The sequence below is a fragment of the Eleutherodactylus coqui genome, chromosome 3 (genome assembly GCF_035609145.1).
Source record: "Eleutherodactylus coqui strain aEleCoq1 chromosome 3, aEleCoq1.hap1, whole genome shotgun sequence".
NCBI classification, from domain to species: Eukaryota; Metazoa; Chordata; class Amphibia; order Anura; family Eleutherodactylidae; genus Eleutherodactylus; species Eleutherodactylus coqui.
In genome coordinates, this window is record NC_089839.1 from 175,252,761 (window position 1) to 175,271,689 (window position 18,929).

The following is an 18,929-nucleotide window of genomic DNA, read 5'->3' on the forward strand; positions in this document are numbered from 1 at the left end:
CGACGCCCCAGGGCAACTTTTATCATTTCCTCCATGAGTAATTGTCACAAAGTACCAGTTGTGCTGATCGTTCACTTGTTGACTTTATTGCAGAATTCTCTGCTCCATTCTGTGACATCGCACTTTGACCATCTGAATCCTACAGCGCCTGCTGTGCTGAAGTCAATTTCTCTAGCCGTTCCTATGAAACTCGTTGCAGTTGTCATAGGGATGAATGGAGAAAATGACAGACTGAATTCTACAGAATTTACTGTACGGACCAGAAGTCAAAGTGTGAGGTCATGTGGCACAACAGAGTTGCAGGAGGAGTGGATAATCCTGCGATAAAGCCCTTGGCAAGTAAATGATTAACACAACTGTATTTATGGTAGTTACATACAGAGGTTGGCCCACAATGGTCATATTGTAAGGACATCTTCTACTACATGCTAAAATATTAAGCTATAGAAATACCCCTTTAAAGAGTAGCTCCACTTATAAAAAAAAACAAAAAAAAAAACTTGACCTGTCAAGTTTTGATCATTGGGTGCTGAGACCGCCACTAATTGATGAGGGGGCTGCAGGACTCAACCAAGCATTGTGCCCCTTCAGATCTCTTTACTGCCTGTTACCACCTCTGGGTAGCTGTAGATGGACGCATAGACTTCTATAGACATCTCCTTCTGCAAGAGGAGCCGACAGGCAGCGAAGAGACGCAATGCTCGGGTTAGTTGCTATAACCCCTTCATTTGAGCGATCAGTGGGGGTCTCGGCATCCAGACTCCGCTGATCAGAACTTCTGATGAGTCCAAAGTTTTTTAAAGTGCCGTTACTCTTCAAGTGTCTTTCAACTTCTTGATTCGCACTGAACGACATATCTCATTCAGTGCTAGGGATCCCCTACGTACTTATGTACCTCGTACTTATGCAATTGCATTGTCATACGAATTATGATATCCTCTCTGCTGTGTTACCATTCTGTATTTCTTCATTGTTTCACACAATTGAAAAAAATCTTACAAACGTTGCAGTTCTGTTTTCTGACAAACAGTTCAGTTTCTCAACCGGCATAGGAAATCCACAAATTTGTTAGTGTCATTTTTCACAATAAGTGATTACACGTTTCCTGCACTTTTCCAAGATACAATAAGTGCAGTTTGTTCTGTTTTTGTAGCCTTTTTCCCCCTGGTTACTAGATTTCTCTGGAACTACCTGATTCAGCAGAAGTAGTTTATAACTCCTGCTCTTCCTGCATATTCCCTGCGCCAAGATTTCACAACCTGTGGTGCTCAGATCACCAGCATCAACTTCTCATAACTTTTCGTGACTGATGTATAAAAATATAATATCTGAAAGTTTATCGGAAATGTAGACCTGCATGGGAAGTTACGGCATAGTACAGTAACATTCTGTATATTATGCTTTTAAGAAATGATTGTTTTTTTTCCTACCACAGACTTTAGGCCATCGCTACCCAAACTAGGTTTCCCGAGGTCCCTTGTAACCTAGTTAGGGGTTCTCCAATATACAGCAGCAGCAATATTACCTGTCGTTTTACAGAGCAGTCAACAAATATAGAGTCCTCGAACACTTTTGCGCCAATACCCCAATTCCTTTGAAGTAGAAGATGTTGATGTGTGGCACTTTGGCGCGGTGGTGACAGAGACAGCACTCATATTTTTAAATAATAAACGTTACTGTTATGGAATGCTTTTCCTCCTTCGGCGGGTCCGAAATGCTTACACATTAATTGAACCTCACATAGTGTAACCGACATGACACTATATAGGCTTACACTGCACCGATCGGGGCTGCAGCGGTTCACCTGCTCATTCTCTTCAGCTAGCCGTTGGTCGTAATTTACTCTGTTATATGTAACCTAGACCTTCAACTGCCCCGAAGGTGCTGTGTGTTTACAACAATTGTGCAATGTTGTAGACATCAACTATAACCACAGCCAAAGGTCTCTCCCCGGCTGTGTCACGTTTGCTCAGTAGTGCAGGTGGATTTGCTGTGCCCTTACATCATGTTCGACACCAAGAAACTCATAAAAAAACCATTCTTCCCCCAGGCCTGTGCATAACTTAAAGTCACATGGTTTAAACCCCAAACTGAGGCCGAGCCTCACTTACGTCCCGATGCTGCCCAAATGTCTGTAGTACTCTGTCGGCCTGATCCACCACCTTTGCAAAGTTGCTCTGAAGTCTCTTGCAGACTGCTGATCGTTTACTTGTGGACTTTATTGCAGAATCCTCTGCTCCATTCTGTGACATCGCGCTTTGACTATCTGAATCCTACAGCGTCTGCTGTGAGGTCTGGAAGTCCATTTCTCTTCTCGTTCCTATGAGACTCACTGCAGTTGTCATAGGGATGAATAGAGAAAATGACTGACTTCTGGTCCGTACAGTAAATGCTGTAGGATTCAGTTGGTCTAAGCGTGGGGTCAGGTGGCACAGCAGAGGTGCAAGAGTGGACAATCCTGCAATAAAGCCCTTGGCAAGTAAATGATTAGCACAACGGTAGTTTATGCACAGAGCAAACACAGTTTCATCATAGTGTCGCTTTAAAGGGGTTGTCCTATTTGGGCATAAACATATCATAGAGGGAGGTCACTTGTCTTGAACCCTCCTACTATGAGGCTCAGTGGGCCCTTTGGACCCTGTTTAATTAGGACCCTTTCATCACACTTCAGTTCTAGACCAACAGATTCTCTCTTGTGCTTGCGTCGCTTTCAGTCCACTGGACCACTCGAGTCTGGGGACAAGGCTGCAAACATGTCAACTGCGTTGCCCAGTCTCGCCGCTGCTGCCACTAAATAATACAGTGCTGCTGCAGCAACACCAATGGCTCATGCACTCATCTGCAGCTCTCTTCCCAGACTCTGCGTAGCAGATCCTTTTGCTGCTACAGACCCCACATTAAAACTACAGGCCAAGATGACCATAGTCCCATAACAGTGCAAGTCCTCAACCCCTCACATCATTGATGGAAATCCTCCTACCTACTGTGCTACTTGGCCATTGGAGGTGGGGGGGGGGGGGGGAGTTACACAACACTGGCAAGTGCGGCACTAACCCAGAGCTAGTCTGTTCTCGGCTCTCCCTGCTCCCTCTCTGTCAGGGCCTGGACTGGAAGGTCGGGCTTAATGCGTGGCACTCGGGCCGCTGCAAACTGTAAGGGTGTTGCAGAGCACTGCTCACCTGTCTTACACCTATACAGTGTTTGTCATCAGCAGTGCATGTGTCCATATGCCGTACACCATTCAGCCATAACATTATAACCACTGATGGGTGAAGTACGTAGCATTGATCCTCTGGCAATGACCCCTATGGAGGGGGTATACATTAGACAGATAGTGAACAGTTCTTGAAGTTGATGTTTTAAAGCAGTACAAATTTGCAAGTGTAAGGATCCAAGCGACTTTGACAAGGGCCAAGTTGTGATGTCTAGATGACTGGGTCAGAGCAGCTCCAAAACAGCAGGTCTCGTGGGTGTTCCCACTATGTAATGATTAGTATTTACCAAAAGTGATACAAGGAAGGACAACCAGTGATGGGTGCTCAGGGCTCATTGATGCTTGTCTCATCCATGGAGGCCTCCTCTTACAACATTCACTACTTAAAGAGTACCTCCACTTTCACACTACTGCTTCACCTTCGTGCCCCAACTGCTGTTTTTTGGCTTCTTCCGGCAGTTGATGGCAGCCTCATGTAGCTCTTAAATGATTGCAGGCTGTGCTATTTTTCTGTTAAAAGGGGGAAAAAAAGATCTTTTTGTTTACTTTTTGTGTTTTGAAACCCCATTGAAATCAATTTTTTGAGCAGAGAGATGGAAACCCTGAACTGAGCCCGGACGCAGATGTGAAAGCGGTTAAAGATCACTGATGAATAGTGATGTGGAATTTGTGGCTTTATGTGAAACAATATATGGGTGCCTGCACACGAGCAGAATTTCAAGCGCGTGATTTTAGGCACATAATCCGCCCCAGACCGCAGCCAATATACTCCTATGAGGATCCGCAGTTGTCCCCAGACGGACGGATGTGTATCGCGTTTTTTCACGCGAGTTAAAAAACCTGCGACCTGTTCTAATTTTGGTCGGATCATGCGCGTGAAGCCTCCAATACAAGTGAATGGGTGCGTTTTTTCACGCAGTACATCCGCAGTGCAGCTGCGGATGGAGTCACTGGTTGCTATGACTACAGGAAGTAGGCATGGTAGGAGGCGTCCCAACACACAGCACAGAGCTTCACAGGCACATTTCAACTGCAGATCTGTCCTTTCAGTCCCCTCATCTACCAGAGAGCAGACACCAGCCAGGGTGCACCCAGTACCTCCTTTTTTTCCTGGGGGGCTCTTCCTCCTCCGTTACCGCAGTACGTCCGAAAAAAGTTACATGGATCAACCATGCCCACAAAGACATCTGCTCACCGGGTGAAAGCATGTTGCCAGAATAATTTAACAGTGCTCACATAAGCAAGAGGGACAGAACGGAGTCTGGGTGTTGGTTTTTAAGCTGTTTTCCAGGGAATGGGCAGTTCTCTAGGGGTTGGGTTTACAATAAGGGTGTCTTCCGGATTTTTCTGCGCGTTTTTTTCCGCAACACATCCGCGTATATCCGCGCGTGATTTTTCACGCATCCGCACCTATCCGCAAGCACATTTAGGTACCATACGCGCGTGAAAATCCGCGAGTGGAATCCGGAACGCTTGTGTGCAGGCGGCCTATCGGTTAGAACTGTTTCTTTAAAAAGCTCAGTTATCCACTTTCGAACAATTCTTTTTGTTAGACTTCTTCCCCAGCAATACCCTGTTCACCGCATGTCCTATTGGGATCCCCAGTAGAATGCTGTAGCTGTAGGATGAATCTGTCAGCAAGTGTGTAATTTTCCTGTAGTGCCTGTGCAGGAGAAATTGAGAATTACACAGTGCCCATTAGAATGAATACTCTCATTTCTGTGTTGGGGTTTTCCTTTCATAGATAGGGGGATACCAACATTTTTACTCCATTTCTCAAGTTATGTGCGCACACCAGTGGCCCTTTAAAGGGGTTGTACCAGAATTTCAAGTTTTCCCCTATCCACAGGGTAGGGGATAACTTAATGATCAGTGGAGGTCTTACCGCTGAGAACCCTGTGGATCTTGAGAACGTAACTCCCTTGTCAGTACAGGGGTTGCTTCTTCCCCCGCAGTGACATCACTCTGAATGGAGCGTGACTGCACATGCGCGGTCAGCACTCCATTCATTTCACTGGGACTCGGGTATCTCGACAGTCTCAATGAAAGTGAATGGAGTGTTGGTGTGCTTAATGACCATCACTTAATACAGTTTCCTCCCTCTCTGCAGGGGGTACAGTAATGCTGCAGTGAGGGAGGACATGGGACCACTTTTTTAAGAACGGTGGTGGTACCCTCTCCGATCAGCAAGTTATCCCCCATCCTATGGATAGGGGACAATGTGAGATTCTAGTACAACGTCTTTAAGCTTCAAGTTTTCAGAGTATCCAGGGATTTGCATGTCTACGTGTGCTGACGCCTTGTAGCATTGTTTATTTACAACCCTGTTCAGTTTTTTTCCTTTGCGCTATCATCCCGCACCTGCAATATGCAAAACCCATAAAACCCGTCGTTCTTCCCTTCCTGTATTTCTGTGGTAGCACCGAGCACCTTGCATTCAGTGAATGTTGTGTTCTGGATGCTTCATGTGAAAGCAGTGAAGTTTGTGTTGTGCTTGGACGTCCTCGGTGTATTAGGAAACACTGCGGCTGCCTTTTGCATTTTTACAAGGTTTATATGCTGGAATTCAGTTACGGTAACTTATTTTTTCAGCTTGCAGAACATTGTGTGTTATTTGAGAGCTGTGAGCTGAAGATCCAGATGGAGCTGCTTTGCTCTCAGTGACCCAACAACCTGGGGGGGGGGGGGGGGGGGGGCTGGGGGGGGGGGGCTGGGGGGGGTTCGTGCGCGTTACTTCCACACGATTTGAAGATTTTTTTTAATTTTTTTTTCAGTGAGTGCATCAATTAGGGCCATTTTGCAGGATCTCACCTCATTATTGCTCAGAACAGTTCTTAGACGTTTGAGAAAGACAATACAGGGGATTTCAAAAAGATAGACATAACCTAAAATAGTTATCTCTGCAACCACAAACCCCTCATGAATGAAGCTTTTAGCACTAGAAAGGGTGGGACGTATGGTTTCTAATAATTACCGCTGTGCACCGATAGCCTCCAGCTTCAGTTATTCACGAGATGGCCATCCAGACTCAACGCTTCTTGCGTTCTGCAATTCATCCAGACTGAATCCTTAATTGTGGTGCAGTATGCATGTCAGCTGCGTTTAGGTATTGATCCGCCAATCCCAGAGAGCATTCATCATTGGTAGGTACAGTTTGAGGAAGCAGGCTGCGTATATAAGGGGAAGAGCACAGGGCCACCATGCAGAGACAGATGTGAAAAGAATTTGAGATTGTTCCATGTAGCCAACGCCAATCCACTTGTGCCAGCTGAGAACTTGAGATCCCTCGTGTGACTATCTGGTATGTTTTAAAGGGATTGTCTGCCCTCTTTTTCACTGATGACCTACCCTCTGGTTGTCTGCCATGCAGAGACTGGTGGCGCGATCATTACAGGCCCCTGTTCTGTCGGAACCATTTCCAGGCACTTGGCTGAAGGACATTTGGTCTCACTGCCCTATTACATTTACGGCCTTTGACATCCACCATCGCCTCCACGTGGAGTGCTATCGTGAATAATGACACTGGACTTCTACGGAGTTGATCCTGGTTGTCTTCAGTGGCAAAGTGACAAAGATGTCACAGGAATGTCTCCACAACATTGTCTCCCCTTTCTGTGGTCTGCCAAATTGCCAGATTTATCACCAATATAACATGTATGGGACCATATGGGACACCAACTTCGACTGCCTATGAGTTTTCACAACTTAGGGGCTCAGTTACAACAGATGTGGACAGATATGCCGCAGGATGCAATACGAAACTTGTATGCCTCCATGTTCGCCCATATCACATGTTATATCCAAGCTAGAGGCGGTCCAACAGGGTACTAGAGCCTGCATGCCAACCAATATCATATCTTGTATCAAAGCTAGAGGTGGTACAACGGGGTACTTGAGGTTCCTTGCTCTATCACATCCAAGCTAGAGGCAGCCCAACGGGAGACTAGAGCCTCAATGCCCGCCCGTATCACATCTTGAATCCAACTGGAAGTGGTATAACAGGGTACTAGAGCCTCCATGTCCGCCTGTATCACATGTAGTAACCAAGCTAGAGGTGGTACAACAGGCTACTAAAGTCTCCATGCCTGTCTGTATCACATCTTATATCCAAGCTAGAGGCAGTACAACAAGGTTCTAGAGCCTCCATGCCTGCCCGTATCATATCTTGTATCCAAGCTAGAGGCGCTACAACCGGGTACTAGAGCCTCCATGCCGCCCGTATCACATCTTGCATCCAAGCTAGAGGCGGTATAACAGGGTACTAGAGTCTCCCTTCAAGAGTACAGTTCTCCACAGTAAAGTATATTTTTGCTCTAATATTGTAATTGCTTATATCAACGTTACAATCGCGCATACGAAGCTTCATTCCATTCCGACAACTTCTATGGGAGGGATTGTTTTTTTCCTGACAATGAGTGTATCTATCAAATGTAAGGTATGATTTCCTAACCCCAAGGACACCCTTTCTTGACAGCTGTTTGCATAGGAAGCTAGTCTTATTTAGACTGAAACATCCGTCACTATCTACTAGGCGTCCTTCTTCTTTTCTTTCTCCTTTGTATACTTGTGCTACAGTGTAATTTAGGCTTTGACCCTGCTCAGGACAATGGCGTTTGTGGATAATTACAGTGCGTTACTCAGTTCTGCTCTTTTGTTCAACAGGAATACATCATACGTGTCCAGCGAGGCATATCCATGGAGAACAGCTGGCAGGTGATTCATTTATTCACTCTCGTCAACGGTATTTTGTACATTGCAAACACGTCCCATAGTCGGAGTTATTGCAGCTGAAAAGCACACATGGCCATTAATATCACCGCCTGTTAGAACATTGTGTATCCAGGAGATGGTGAACAAGTAGTTACATTCATTAATATGCCTCGCAGCATGAATGTCCAAGCAACAAATCTGCAGCAACGACATGACGCTTCCATACCAACATGTAGCAACTACGGAACCGCTTCATGTTGTTCTACCTTCTTGTTGCATAAGAGCCCATAATACATATAGATGAATGCATATGTAACATCCATAAGATGTAAATTCTGCCGCCTCCTATTTTATGCAGAGTAGAACTCTAGTTTGAACAGTATAAATATCTTTCTACATAAACTTACTGGCTACACACTTCATTAGTTTTAATGTACTTGAATTACTCAAGCGCTTTACTTCCTCCTTGCTGAGGGGTAGATACTGAGAGAGATACAGTTAACATTAATGTTAACATCTTGCCCAAACAGGGAGTTGCAAACTATAGGAGAGTTTATCAAGGCACTTGTTCCGGATTCCTGACGTAAAATAAAAAAAAATGGACATTTTTGCTTAAAGGCAACTTTTTTTCAATTTTATATGTCCACCACTTTTTTAATTTTTTTTTGAAAGTGGGTTGGGTCTAGCGCAAGGGAAGTATTGCGTCTGTGTTCCCATCCATGTCTTAATTAAAAAAAGATGGTGGTTACTATAATTTACGCAAGGCCATAGCTTGTATAGATTTCTTTCAAAAGATGATGTGCCAGAATTTTAAGAAGTGTGCTTGCATTTACTAAATGAGGCACATCCTACTCCAGTGTGCTTTATATTAAAGGGGTTATCCCAAAATCTAAAGTTATCCCTTATCTCACCACTAAGACCCCCGCCAATCCAAAGAATGGTGGCCGTCCACATTGTGGGCTTTACTGCAGCCCCCGCGGTGAGGAGAAGATTGAATATAGTGTTGCATGCGCAGTGCTGTTCTGTTAACTTTCAATGGGACTGCTGGAGATGGCCAAATAAAAGCGTTCAGCAATTTTCGTCAGCCCCATTAAAATGACTGGAGCCTCAGCTGCAGACTTAGGACCCCTCGTTCTTAGGACTGCTGGGAGTCATAATGGTGAGACCCCCACTGATCATGACGTTATCCTCCCTCCTGTGAATAGGGAATAACTTTAGGTTTTGGGACAACCCCTTTAAGAAAGGCAAATAAAAACCCTGATCTTAATAAATTTGGGCCTGTGAGTTTGTAGAGGGTAATTGCTAATACAATCCTGCAATCACAACATTATCAGCACTGGTTCAAGCAGGCAACCTCTCTCTACACTGTGAAATGGGAGGGGAGGTAGGACTGGTAAGCTAAAGGAGAGCTAGCAGGCTGGTAGAGGTAGTGACCGTGACTGGCTGCAGCTCCTGAATCCTGTTTTTATATTGGAGATGTTCTCATGTATAATTTGTGTTCTCTTGCAGATAATTAGACGATACAGTGACTTTGACATGCTCAACAACAGCCTGCAGGTAAAGTCTGCTTCATATTCAATTAGAGAGTTCTTTTCTAGTATATCTAGCCTTCTAGCTACAATCAGTAATAGTAGCGTAAACTTTTGTATAACCTCTAAGAACACAGATAACCCACCTATAACGGTCTTGCCCATTTTATAATGCACTCTGGTCGCCCTCACATCACCATTGATCGGTTCATGATTTGCTTACTGATGAAAATTACAGTTGATTTAAAACTAAAAAGAAAACACCTTGGTTATATTCTGTAATTCAGAAACTGGTCCATCCTGATCTTCCTGATTCATCATTGGATTGCTAAAACTACGGGGAAGACTGAGACATGTGCCGAGCAATGGGTGTTGGGACTGTTAATAAAGTTGCAAATATATCCTGCCATACATAATATACTATCCTACCAAAACTAATTGGAGACCTGAGCAAGAATAAAAAGTAGTATTTATTTATATATGTTAACATTTTGCGGGGTGTCCTTTGGCCCTAATGACATTGGATACTCTCTGGCCTACTTTCTACTAACGGCTGATACTTTCAGCTGGTATTTCCCTCCATTCATCCTGCAAATGTCTGGTGAGTTCTCAAAGAAAATGGGCACTGTTTATATTTCCCCACTCGACATTCCAGTTCGTGCCAAAGATTTTCAGTAGGGTTCAGGTCTGGACTCTGTGCAGGCCAGTCCAATCGTAGAACATCCATATCCTCAAGCCAATGTAATACAACGTAGGATCTGTTACAAGGCACGTTGTCTTGTTGGAAGTATTAATGTTTCCCAGAGTATTTCCGCTGAAAACACATCATCTTGCATAATGTGTGCACATTTGCCCCCTCCCATTGACTTCTAGGGGGACCTTTAGTGCTCAAATCCGCAGAAAAATAGAGCATGTTCTAGTTTTTCCGCGTGATTGAAATGCGCATGCAAAATACGGAAATGTGCATGAACCCATTGAAATCAATGGTTTCTATTCGCTGCGCATTGCAAGCTTGGACTGTCATTGGTCACTCAGACACATTCTAAACTAGGTGATATTAGGGGAAAAGCAGCCTAATTTTAGCTCCCATAAGGAAAAGCTGCGCCTTGGATCTGACTTTAGAGTCTCCCTCAAAGGAGTTTTCTTCACTTCTATCCATTCTTTTTGAGCTGACCTTGCACTGGAGACGGCGTTGAGCTGTGTGAAGGTGACACAGCTGAGAACGAATCACTACTCCAAACCCTTATTCTGCTCCCGTAGCTCGCCATCTCATTTATCGCCATTTTCGCTCTCTAATGTGCCTCGTTCCAGGTGTAATTGGATTTTCAGTCACTTGTCAGAACTGATCATTTCCATTGCTCAGATCCTGCGTGTAAACCGGTGGTCCGTGCCTCATATCCTCTTCATTGGAGTGCCCAGGCTTTTCTCTGGTTAATGTGCGCAAATTGGATTTTTTTTTTCCATTTTTGGACAGATGGTTAGGAAATAAAGCACAAAATGCATAAAAGCGCAGTACGTGTGATCACACTACATGTTCAGGTTACAGAATCACGCTGGTGGAGAACATAATGTTATTTTATGGTAGACGGGACGGTTTATTTTAAGGTTTGTCCCTGCAGTATTATCCTCCGCTCTGCCGACGCGTCTCCTCTGATCCTTTTTGGAAGCCGCTCTCACTAACGCTCGTTAATGTGGAAGCGCACTTTCATCTGGTGCGTACTTCGCTGTCCTTTTTGTGACAATTAAGCCTGGAAACGTCTGTTGTGTGTCAGTCACAAGGCGCAGCCGTCAGCCGGTTTATGGGAACATCAAACAGCCATTTGTTATGTGTACAAAATAAATTTTTTGCTTTTCACGCTTTATTCCCTCCTTGATGAAAAGACTCTTTATTCCTGCGGTCTAGTTTGATGATTGAGTTGTGACTGTATGAAATCAGACGTGGATACATTTTTATAACTCCATTTAGCACCTTTTGGATAAAAGTCGCTTTATGGTACGATTCGTCTTCCTAATTAAAACAAACAGCTGAAAACGACTTTCAGATGTGCTTGTGCTTCAGCTTCCATGATGTCTGTGTTTGGAAATGCTAGCATCCTCCAGAAAGAATTGGTTATCTGTTCTTGGAACTCTGTTGAGCCGTCCCTCTGTTGTTATTTCTGAATCGCCCTTTTACATGGGGCACAAAAAAAAAAATGAAGGAAAAAGGTATGGTATAGTTATCCTATGGAAAGCGTGTCAAGCGAGCTCCGCCGGCGATTTATCGCCGCGGATCTTGCTATGACATCTCGCCTGTTGACAGGCAGCCTAACTTACTGTATATAATAACAAAGAAGGTAAGACTGAAAAGACATGTATCCATCCAGTCAGAGGCGTAACGTGAAGCTCCTGGGCCCCAATGCAAAACCTGTAACAGGGCCCCCAACTATAATGCTTTATTCATAGTACTGGGCTCCCTAAATGGAGAAGAGAGGCCTTATGGGCCCGGGTGCAACCGCATCCCCTGCATCCCTTATAGGAAAATTGCATAAATAAATAAAAAGGCAACTTTTCAGGTTTCTTTTTCATTGATTGATGTAAAATCCATATGATTCTGTTCTGCGCTGCGCCCCACCCCTCCCCCCACCTTTCATATTGCAGATAGTGGACAAACATGGAGAATAAAGCAGCGTATTGTATTGGCAACATTAATCCCTGATTTCCAAAACCTCATTATAAAACAAAAGTATAAAATCTCAAAACAAACGTTGCATCACAATCCAGACTGAACTCGTTACACAACTTTACTTGTTTGTTTTTCTAGGTTTGGTTTTTATAACTTGTGTGTTTTTGGATAACTCTGATTTCACTTTCCAGATCTCAGGTTTAAGTCTACCTCTGCCTCCCAAGAAGCTAATAGGAAACATGGATCGGGAATTCATTGCCGAGAGACAGAAAGGACTTCAGAATTATTTGAACTACATCACCTCCAATCATATCCTTAGCAGTTACGAGCCAGTGAAGAAATTCCTTGACCCCAGCAACTATTCCGCTAATTACACTGGTATGTGATGAAGCCGATATGCGGTTTACTATATACACAATAAGAAGTATTTTAAGGCATTTTCCCACCATAGTTGACATGTTCTTGCAATATACCATTGCTATCGCTTAGTGATTTGTTGGCTGTGCCTGCCAAGACCTAAATTAGGATTTCCGGAGAATGAAAAGGCAAAACTAAAAGTGCTGGTATTTCATAATACACTCCAATGTTAAAAAAAAGATCCCTCCCCTAGAAGTTGTTGGAATGGAATGGAACTTTCTCAGTGTGATTGTGATTACAATATTGGAGCAAAAGGATTATTTATTGCGGAGAGCTGACACCTTTGAAGGGAGGCTCTAGTACCCTGTTGGGCAGCCTATAGCTTGGATGCAAGATGTGATACGGGCGGGCATGGAGGCTCTAGTACACTTAGTACCTCCTCTAGCTTGGATACAAGATGTGATATGGGGGGCATGGAGGTTCTAGTACCTTGTAGTACCTCCTCTAGCTAGGCTACAAGATGTGATACGGGTGGGCATGGAGGCTGTAGTACCTCCTTTAGCTTGGATACATGATGTGATACGGGCGGGCATGAAGGCATACAGGTTCCATATGGTATCCTGCAGCACATCACTCCACATTTACTGTAACTGAGCCTTTAGATCGTGCAAACCTGCAGGCTGTTGAAATTGGCATCCCAGATGGTCTCATACATGTTCTATTGGTAATAAATCTGGTGATCAGGCAGGCCACAGAAGTGTGACAATGTTGTGGGGACATTCCTATGACCCCCTTGTGTGTGCGGCCGAGCATTATCCTGCTAGAAGATGCCTATTGGAAGCCGCCATGAGAGGAACACATGTGGCTGCAGGACGTCCTGAACATATCGCTGAGCTGTCATTGTCCCTCGTACCACTAATACTAGGGGTGACCGCCACTCGTATGCAATGGCCTCCCAAACCATCACTCCACAGCAAAGGCAGGATTGAGGTGCTCATCTCTAGGTCTCCACACATGAACACGGCCGTCGTCGGTGCCCAAACTAAACCTGGATTTGTTGCCGAAGACAACCAGGATCCACTGTGTGCAGTCTAATTTCATTTTTCATCACACAACTGTAAATGGAGGCGACGGTGGGTGGATGTCAAAAGCGTTAGACCAAATTTCCTTCAGCCAAGTGACTGGAAATGGTTCCTGCACACAGAGCCTGTAACGATAGCGCCATCTGTCTCTGAATGGTGCGAAATAGTTGAAGCTGCTCGTGCTTGTTGGACGATCAGGCGATCCTCTCTACTGGTGGTCTTTTGGGGGGTCCTGAGCCTGGTCACCTTGTGTGCGTGCCTTCATGCATCCACTGGTCACAATACCTCCTAACAGTCTGGTCAGAACTGCCCCGGTGGCGGCAATTCATCGATACCACCATCCAGCTTCTCACATGCCAATATTGTGCCCCTCTCTGACTCTGGTTATGGGCTGACATCTCTTCTCTGCGTCGAAGACGTGTCTAGTTGTCAACAAGCTCTACACAAGCAGAAGAGGAGGTCGCTACACACAAGGAGCCTCAGACTTTTATAGGCCAAGGGTGTATGTGCCATAACGTTCTATGATAGGAATACTCCTTCAGGGTAGGTCCCTAAAGGACAGATATACTGCTGATTTTTCCACAACAGTTTTTTGCATGCGGAAAATCTGCGGCACATTACCGTAGCAGTAAATTGGATAAGATTTTAACCCATTGAGTACGTGGCGCTTTTTTTCACTTTCAGAAAATCATGCCTTTTTTGAAAAAAAAAGTTTTTTCTCTTTTGATGGACATTCACTGTATGGTATAAATAATGTACTAATTTATTTTGTTCTCTTGCAGATCTATTATAAATGTGTTTTTTTTCTTCTTTAGAATAGTCAAAAGATTTCACTTCATTATCTTTTTTTTTTTTTAAAGTTCCCCAAGGTAACTTTGAACTTGCGATCATTTATACAATGTAGTGGAATACCATAACATTACATACAGTATTTCTACAGGCATCCTATTAATAGGTAGATATACATGGCAGCTCTGCGGGCGTTCACAAGGTGTGGGTTGCAATGACATCTGAACGGCACCCTACGATCTAGACCTCCGACTGCTGATCGGGCATATTTAAGGGTTAACAGCTCCGATCGGTGTTAACTCTGATCACAGATGTTGTGGTCTGGTATCAGCTGTCAAATACTCCCACTTGGGTCCTGAGCCCAAACCATAAAAACCCGGCACGCATCTGCTGTACAGGTGTGGAAGTTGTCTTCAAAGGGTCCTCATCTCATCCGCACGCTACAGACAACATCAGTGGAAAGTGACTTGTGCAGATCTTAAATCCCCAGCATGTCAATTCTTTGTGTGGATTTTCACTCAATGCATAGGATAAATCCTCGCCAAATCTCCGACGACGAGCGCGGGCAATATGTGCAGATTTTGCTATGGATCCGTCATGCAATTTGTGGAAAAATCCACAACTTTATCCATTTTTTTTCTTTTTTTTTTTTAAACAACCCATGTGGATGTTCCTTAATTTGTATTGCATTTGGTGCCTCAAAACACATGGATTTCAGCTGCTCACGAGATAAAGGGCACGTCTGTTCCATTCCTCACCGCACGGCGCTATGGGAATACCAGAGGAACAATAGCAGATGATGCAGCTGCCTCTGGTCTGCAAACAATCCCTTTCAGAAGCTGAAGTATCTTGTTTTCATTATCAACATTTATTTGTCATTTGGCAAGCTATTCCATGGAGGAGTGTGATAACAAGAGATGTGCTTTACAAGGCAGATGGTGAACGCGGAGGATGTGCGAATGCTTCACCTGCACTTTGTCCATTACTTCATTAGTTGGCTTTTGTTGTATTTTAATTTTGCTTTTACAGAGAATTGGACAAGTTAGAGGAGTTGCATTATTTGGAACTTGACAGCAGGTACAGATTATGGGATATTGACCACCATGAGGGCTATAGAGCCAGCCGAGCTCACGTTACAATGTGAGTGTAATAAGGGCTCGGTGACCAGTGTGCAGAGGGAGGACCAGTAAGACAAAAATGATTAGAATTGCCAATCATTTATTTTTGTAGAGTTAAACTTTCATTAACTTTTCAGACAGCTTGTTCTTATGACAGCCAGTGTGATAACTAGGAGAAGTGCACTTTACTTAGCTAGAATGTGGAAAAACCAAAAACCAAAAAAGAATCCAGCGCTCCAAAGTAAAAGAAACCTGTTAAACTAAATGAATAGTAGGTTCCCAATTTGCAAAACAAAAGAAAAACTTTTATTTAAAAATACGTCCGAGGCGTTTCGTCGCAGCAGTGACTTTTTCAAGTCTTGAAAGTCTTGAAAAAGTCGCTAATGCGACGAAACGCGTAATTGTCTCGGCTGTGTAAAAATGGCCTTACAGACAGAGACCAGAAATTCAGTTTCCTGTGCCATCCATAGAACACAGCAGAGCAGCGAGGCTCCTCCCACCAGTTCTGAAGGAACTGAGAATCAAATCCTATGATGAGCAGATATAGTGAGATTCCTCATATACACATAGCAGTTTATTCTGAAAAGTTAAATATTCTGTAATGGTGGGGTATAAAAGGGTAAGGATATTGGAGGAACATGGAAACTGGTGGCCAATGGTTAAAGATACAACAAAGTGGGTACTAAATTGAGAGTGATAGTGAGAAGTGACAACAATCATCTCTTTGGCCCTGAGGTGGGAGTGGGGAGGGGTGTTTAAGTTTTGTTTTTTCTTTCTTTTTCCCTAAGTAAATATAAAAAATATTGTAATATGTTTTGTTACGTACAAATGCTTTTTTTTTTTTTTTTTCTTTTATCCATTTATCGCCTAGTTCTCTTTCCCCTGCCTCTTGCACTGATCATTCACTCTCAAAAAATTCAGAGGCAGAAATCTGTACATACAGATGCTAGATAGTCTGTGGAGAGGAGGATCAGAGACTCGCACAGATGTTACTGCAGCTTCTAGTGTTCTCTTACCCCTGTACAGGATTCACATCTACACTGCTCTGCACTGCTTTCTAATGTTCTCCTTGCTGCTACTTCTGAGGGTGTGATACAGAGATAGCAGGAACTAAGTGTGCAGTGTATTGAGGATAATATATCAGCTAGTCTCCACCACCAGTTCAGGAACAACTGAGAATTAGATATAGAGCCTGCTGAAGGAAAAATCGGTGGAAAATGCAGGAAACAAGTGATACTGGCCAGAAATGGTGGCGTTGCTAGTGTACAAACATAATGGCTTATTCTGAAAAGTTATCTCAAAGTGTGTGTAGACCTTAGGTGCAGCCCAATAACAGCACAATGGAGGTAAGGGAACAGGGCAGTTTTAAAACTTACAGAAGAAACAAAGGTTCCAAGTAAAGATTCAGTACAAAAGGTGCAGTTTGATCTTTGATATAAAATCCTAAGATATTTAATTTTAGACTGTCTGGGTTGCATTAGTAAGGGCTTGTTGAAGACCACCACCAGTTGGGGAAACAGGATAAGATATGGGGTTTAGATCCCATAAAAGGCGGAAACAAAAACTATTTCAGACTGGTTGGCCATAGGATCCTGTATTTTTTTAGGTATGGTGTTAATTGTTCTAAGGACCGTTTAAGAAGATCTCCCGGAAAGGTCCAGCATCCATTGAAATTCTTGGCCTTCATATTTAACAAAAGGGCAGGGTGGTTGGCACAGCCCCAGAGCAAGGTAGCAGTTAGGTTCTCACTATCATTGTGTCTGTGTGATAATTCATAATGTGTGTGAATTCCTGCAACCTGCTCTCTATTAAGGCTGAGCCTTCTGTAAGTCAGGCACTTTAATTGTAGGCTGCTTTCCTGAATATCCTTTATGAAATTTCCCTTATATTTCTGCCTCTTCCCTTCAGAAATTGCCTTGCAGCAAGTCTCAATGTTCTTCCGATCAGAGCCCAAATTTGAGGTGGTTGAACCCCTGAAAGACATAGGTTAGTATATCATCAGTACCATTAATGGTGACTTGGGGTTGCTGGCTTTGGTGAGTGCATTGTCATATGTCTTTTATTTCTCCTCTTCAGGTTGGAGACTGCGGAAAAGATATTTCCTAATGAAATGTAAAAATCAACCAAAAGAGCCCCTTGTCTTAAGCTGGGTAACTACATCAGTCTTGTGCTTCATATACTACGCAGTTTAAAGCTTTTTACTTCTAATAAAGCAAAAAAACATTTAAAAAGGTGAAAAAGGGATATAACCCTAGGCAAAAAAAGCTGAACAAAAAAAAAAAAATATGGCAGTAGACCACCTTGATTAAACCACCGAAAAGTGTCTGGTCCTTCAGGACCAAAACAGCCTGGTCCTTAAGGAGTTAAAGGTGGCAGGGCTGGCTTGCATAGCTGCATTGCCCTTTTTTTTCTTTACTTGATACTCTACGGGTTCACCTGTCTGGGTTTGGGTGAATCTGTCATACCGGTGGTCCTCACCTCTTGTCAGTAGCTCACGTCATACTGTCAGTGAAGTCTGATGTCACCCACTGACTGTGAGCGGTCTATACTATATAGCCTTATCCGGCAGAGCTCTGCCAGCACTGCTGAACCCCATTGCTCAGGTTGCAGGTTTACTCCTACATCTGGGGAACATTTAGTATCCCACACATTTCGCATTATCGGTGGTTCCTTTTGTGGGTGGATCCCACTGATTCCAAAAATCACAATTCTAAAACTTGCTTTAGTCCCTATTTCCATACCAACAGATTAGACCATGTTTAACTGTAGGAGTATATTTTTTTGGCACATACTCATACAGTCATGGACTGACTAATCCATGTACACCAGACATGCCTGCTAATTCTACATGACTATGATTTCAATGCGGTGACCTCAGTCTTATGAGCAACCAGAACCAACCACTAACCATGTGATTTCCTCTCACATTTTAGGCTGATTTGGGACCTGATAAATATCTGCAGGACAAAGACTTTCAGTGTGCGATAAAACTGCTGCCATCGTGGACTGTGAGTATAGGGGGCTTCCCAGTACTTCTATCGCTACCGAGATCCTGCACAGTGTTTGAAGGAAGTTGCAAATCACAAACTATTGGATCATACACTTGGCATTGCAGCATACACATACCCCATAGAAGTTTGGTACCTGTTGACCCTCCTGGTGCCTCCATTATGTCCACCCTAGTGCTTAATATTACATTTTCCATCCCATATATAGAACCCTTCACAAATGTAACTTTTACGACAGCTGAGGACCTCAAACTTTTCGTTTTTATGAATGTTAGGTCTGCTGTCCCTTTAAGTCTGGGACACCGAGCTGGAAAGTTCTACATCATTAGTATATTCGTCTTTATACAACCATAAATAGTGAGAGTTGGCCTTTATTAATGCATGACCTAGTGACTTTCCATGACTTAATTGTCCGGAAAGATTTACCAGTCTTGTGTTTACCGGCTCTTGGCATTCATCA

At 43.7% G+C, this 18,929-nt stretch overlaps 1 protein-coding gene across 2 annotated transcripts in view; it reads left to right on the forward strand.

The window, feature by feature from the left end:
• PXK (PX domain containing serine/threonine kinase like) overlaps positions 1 to 18,929 on the forward strand; it is an 87,421-nt gene that overhangs the window by 22,637 nt on the left and 45,855 nt on the right. For both annotated transcript variants that reach the window (XM_066596595.1, XM_066596596.1), the window contains exons 2-7: positions 7,877 to 7,927; positions 9,434 to 9,481; positions 12,307 to 12,493; positions 17,370 to 17,447; positions 17,538 to 17,611; positions 18,395 to 18,469. In XM_066596595.1, the coding sequence (XP_066452692.1) occupies positions 7,877 to 7,927; positions 9,434 to 9,481; positions 12,307 to 12,493; positions 17,370 to 17,447; positions 17,538 to 17,611; positions 18,395 to 18,469 (513 nt within the window). The remainder of the gene's footprint in view (positions 1 to 7,876; positions 7,928 to 9,433; positions 9,482 to 12,306; positions 12,494 to 17,369; positions 17,448 to 17,537; positions 17,612 to 18,394; positions 18,470 to 18,929) is intronic.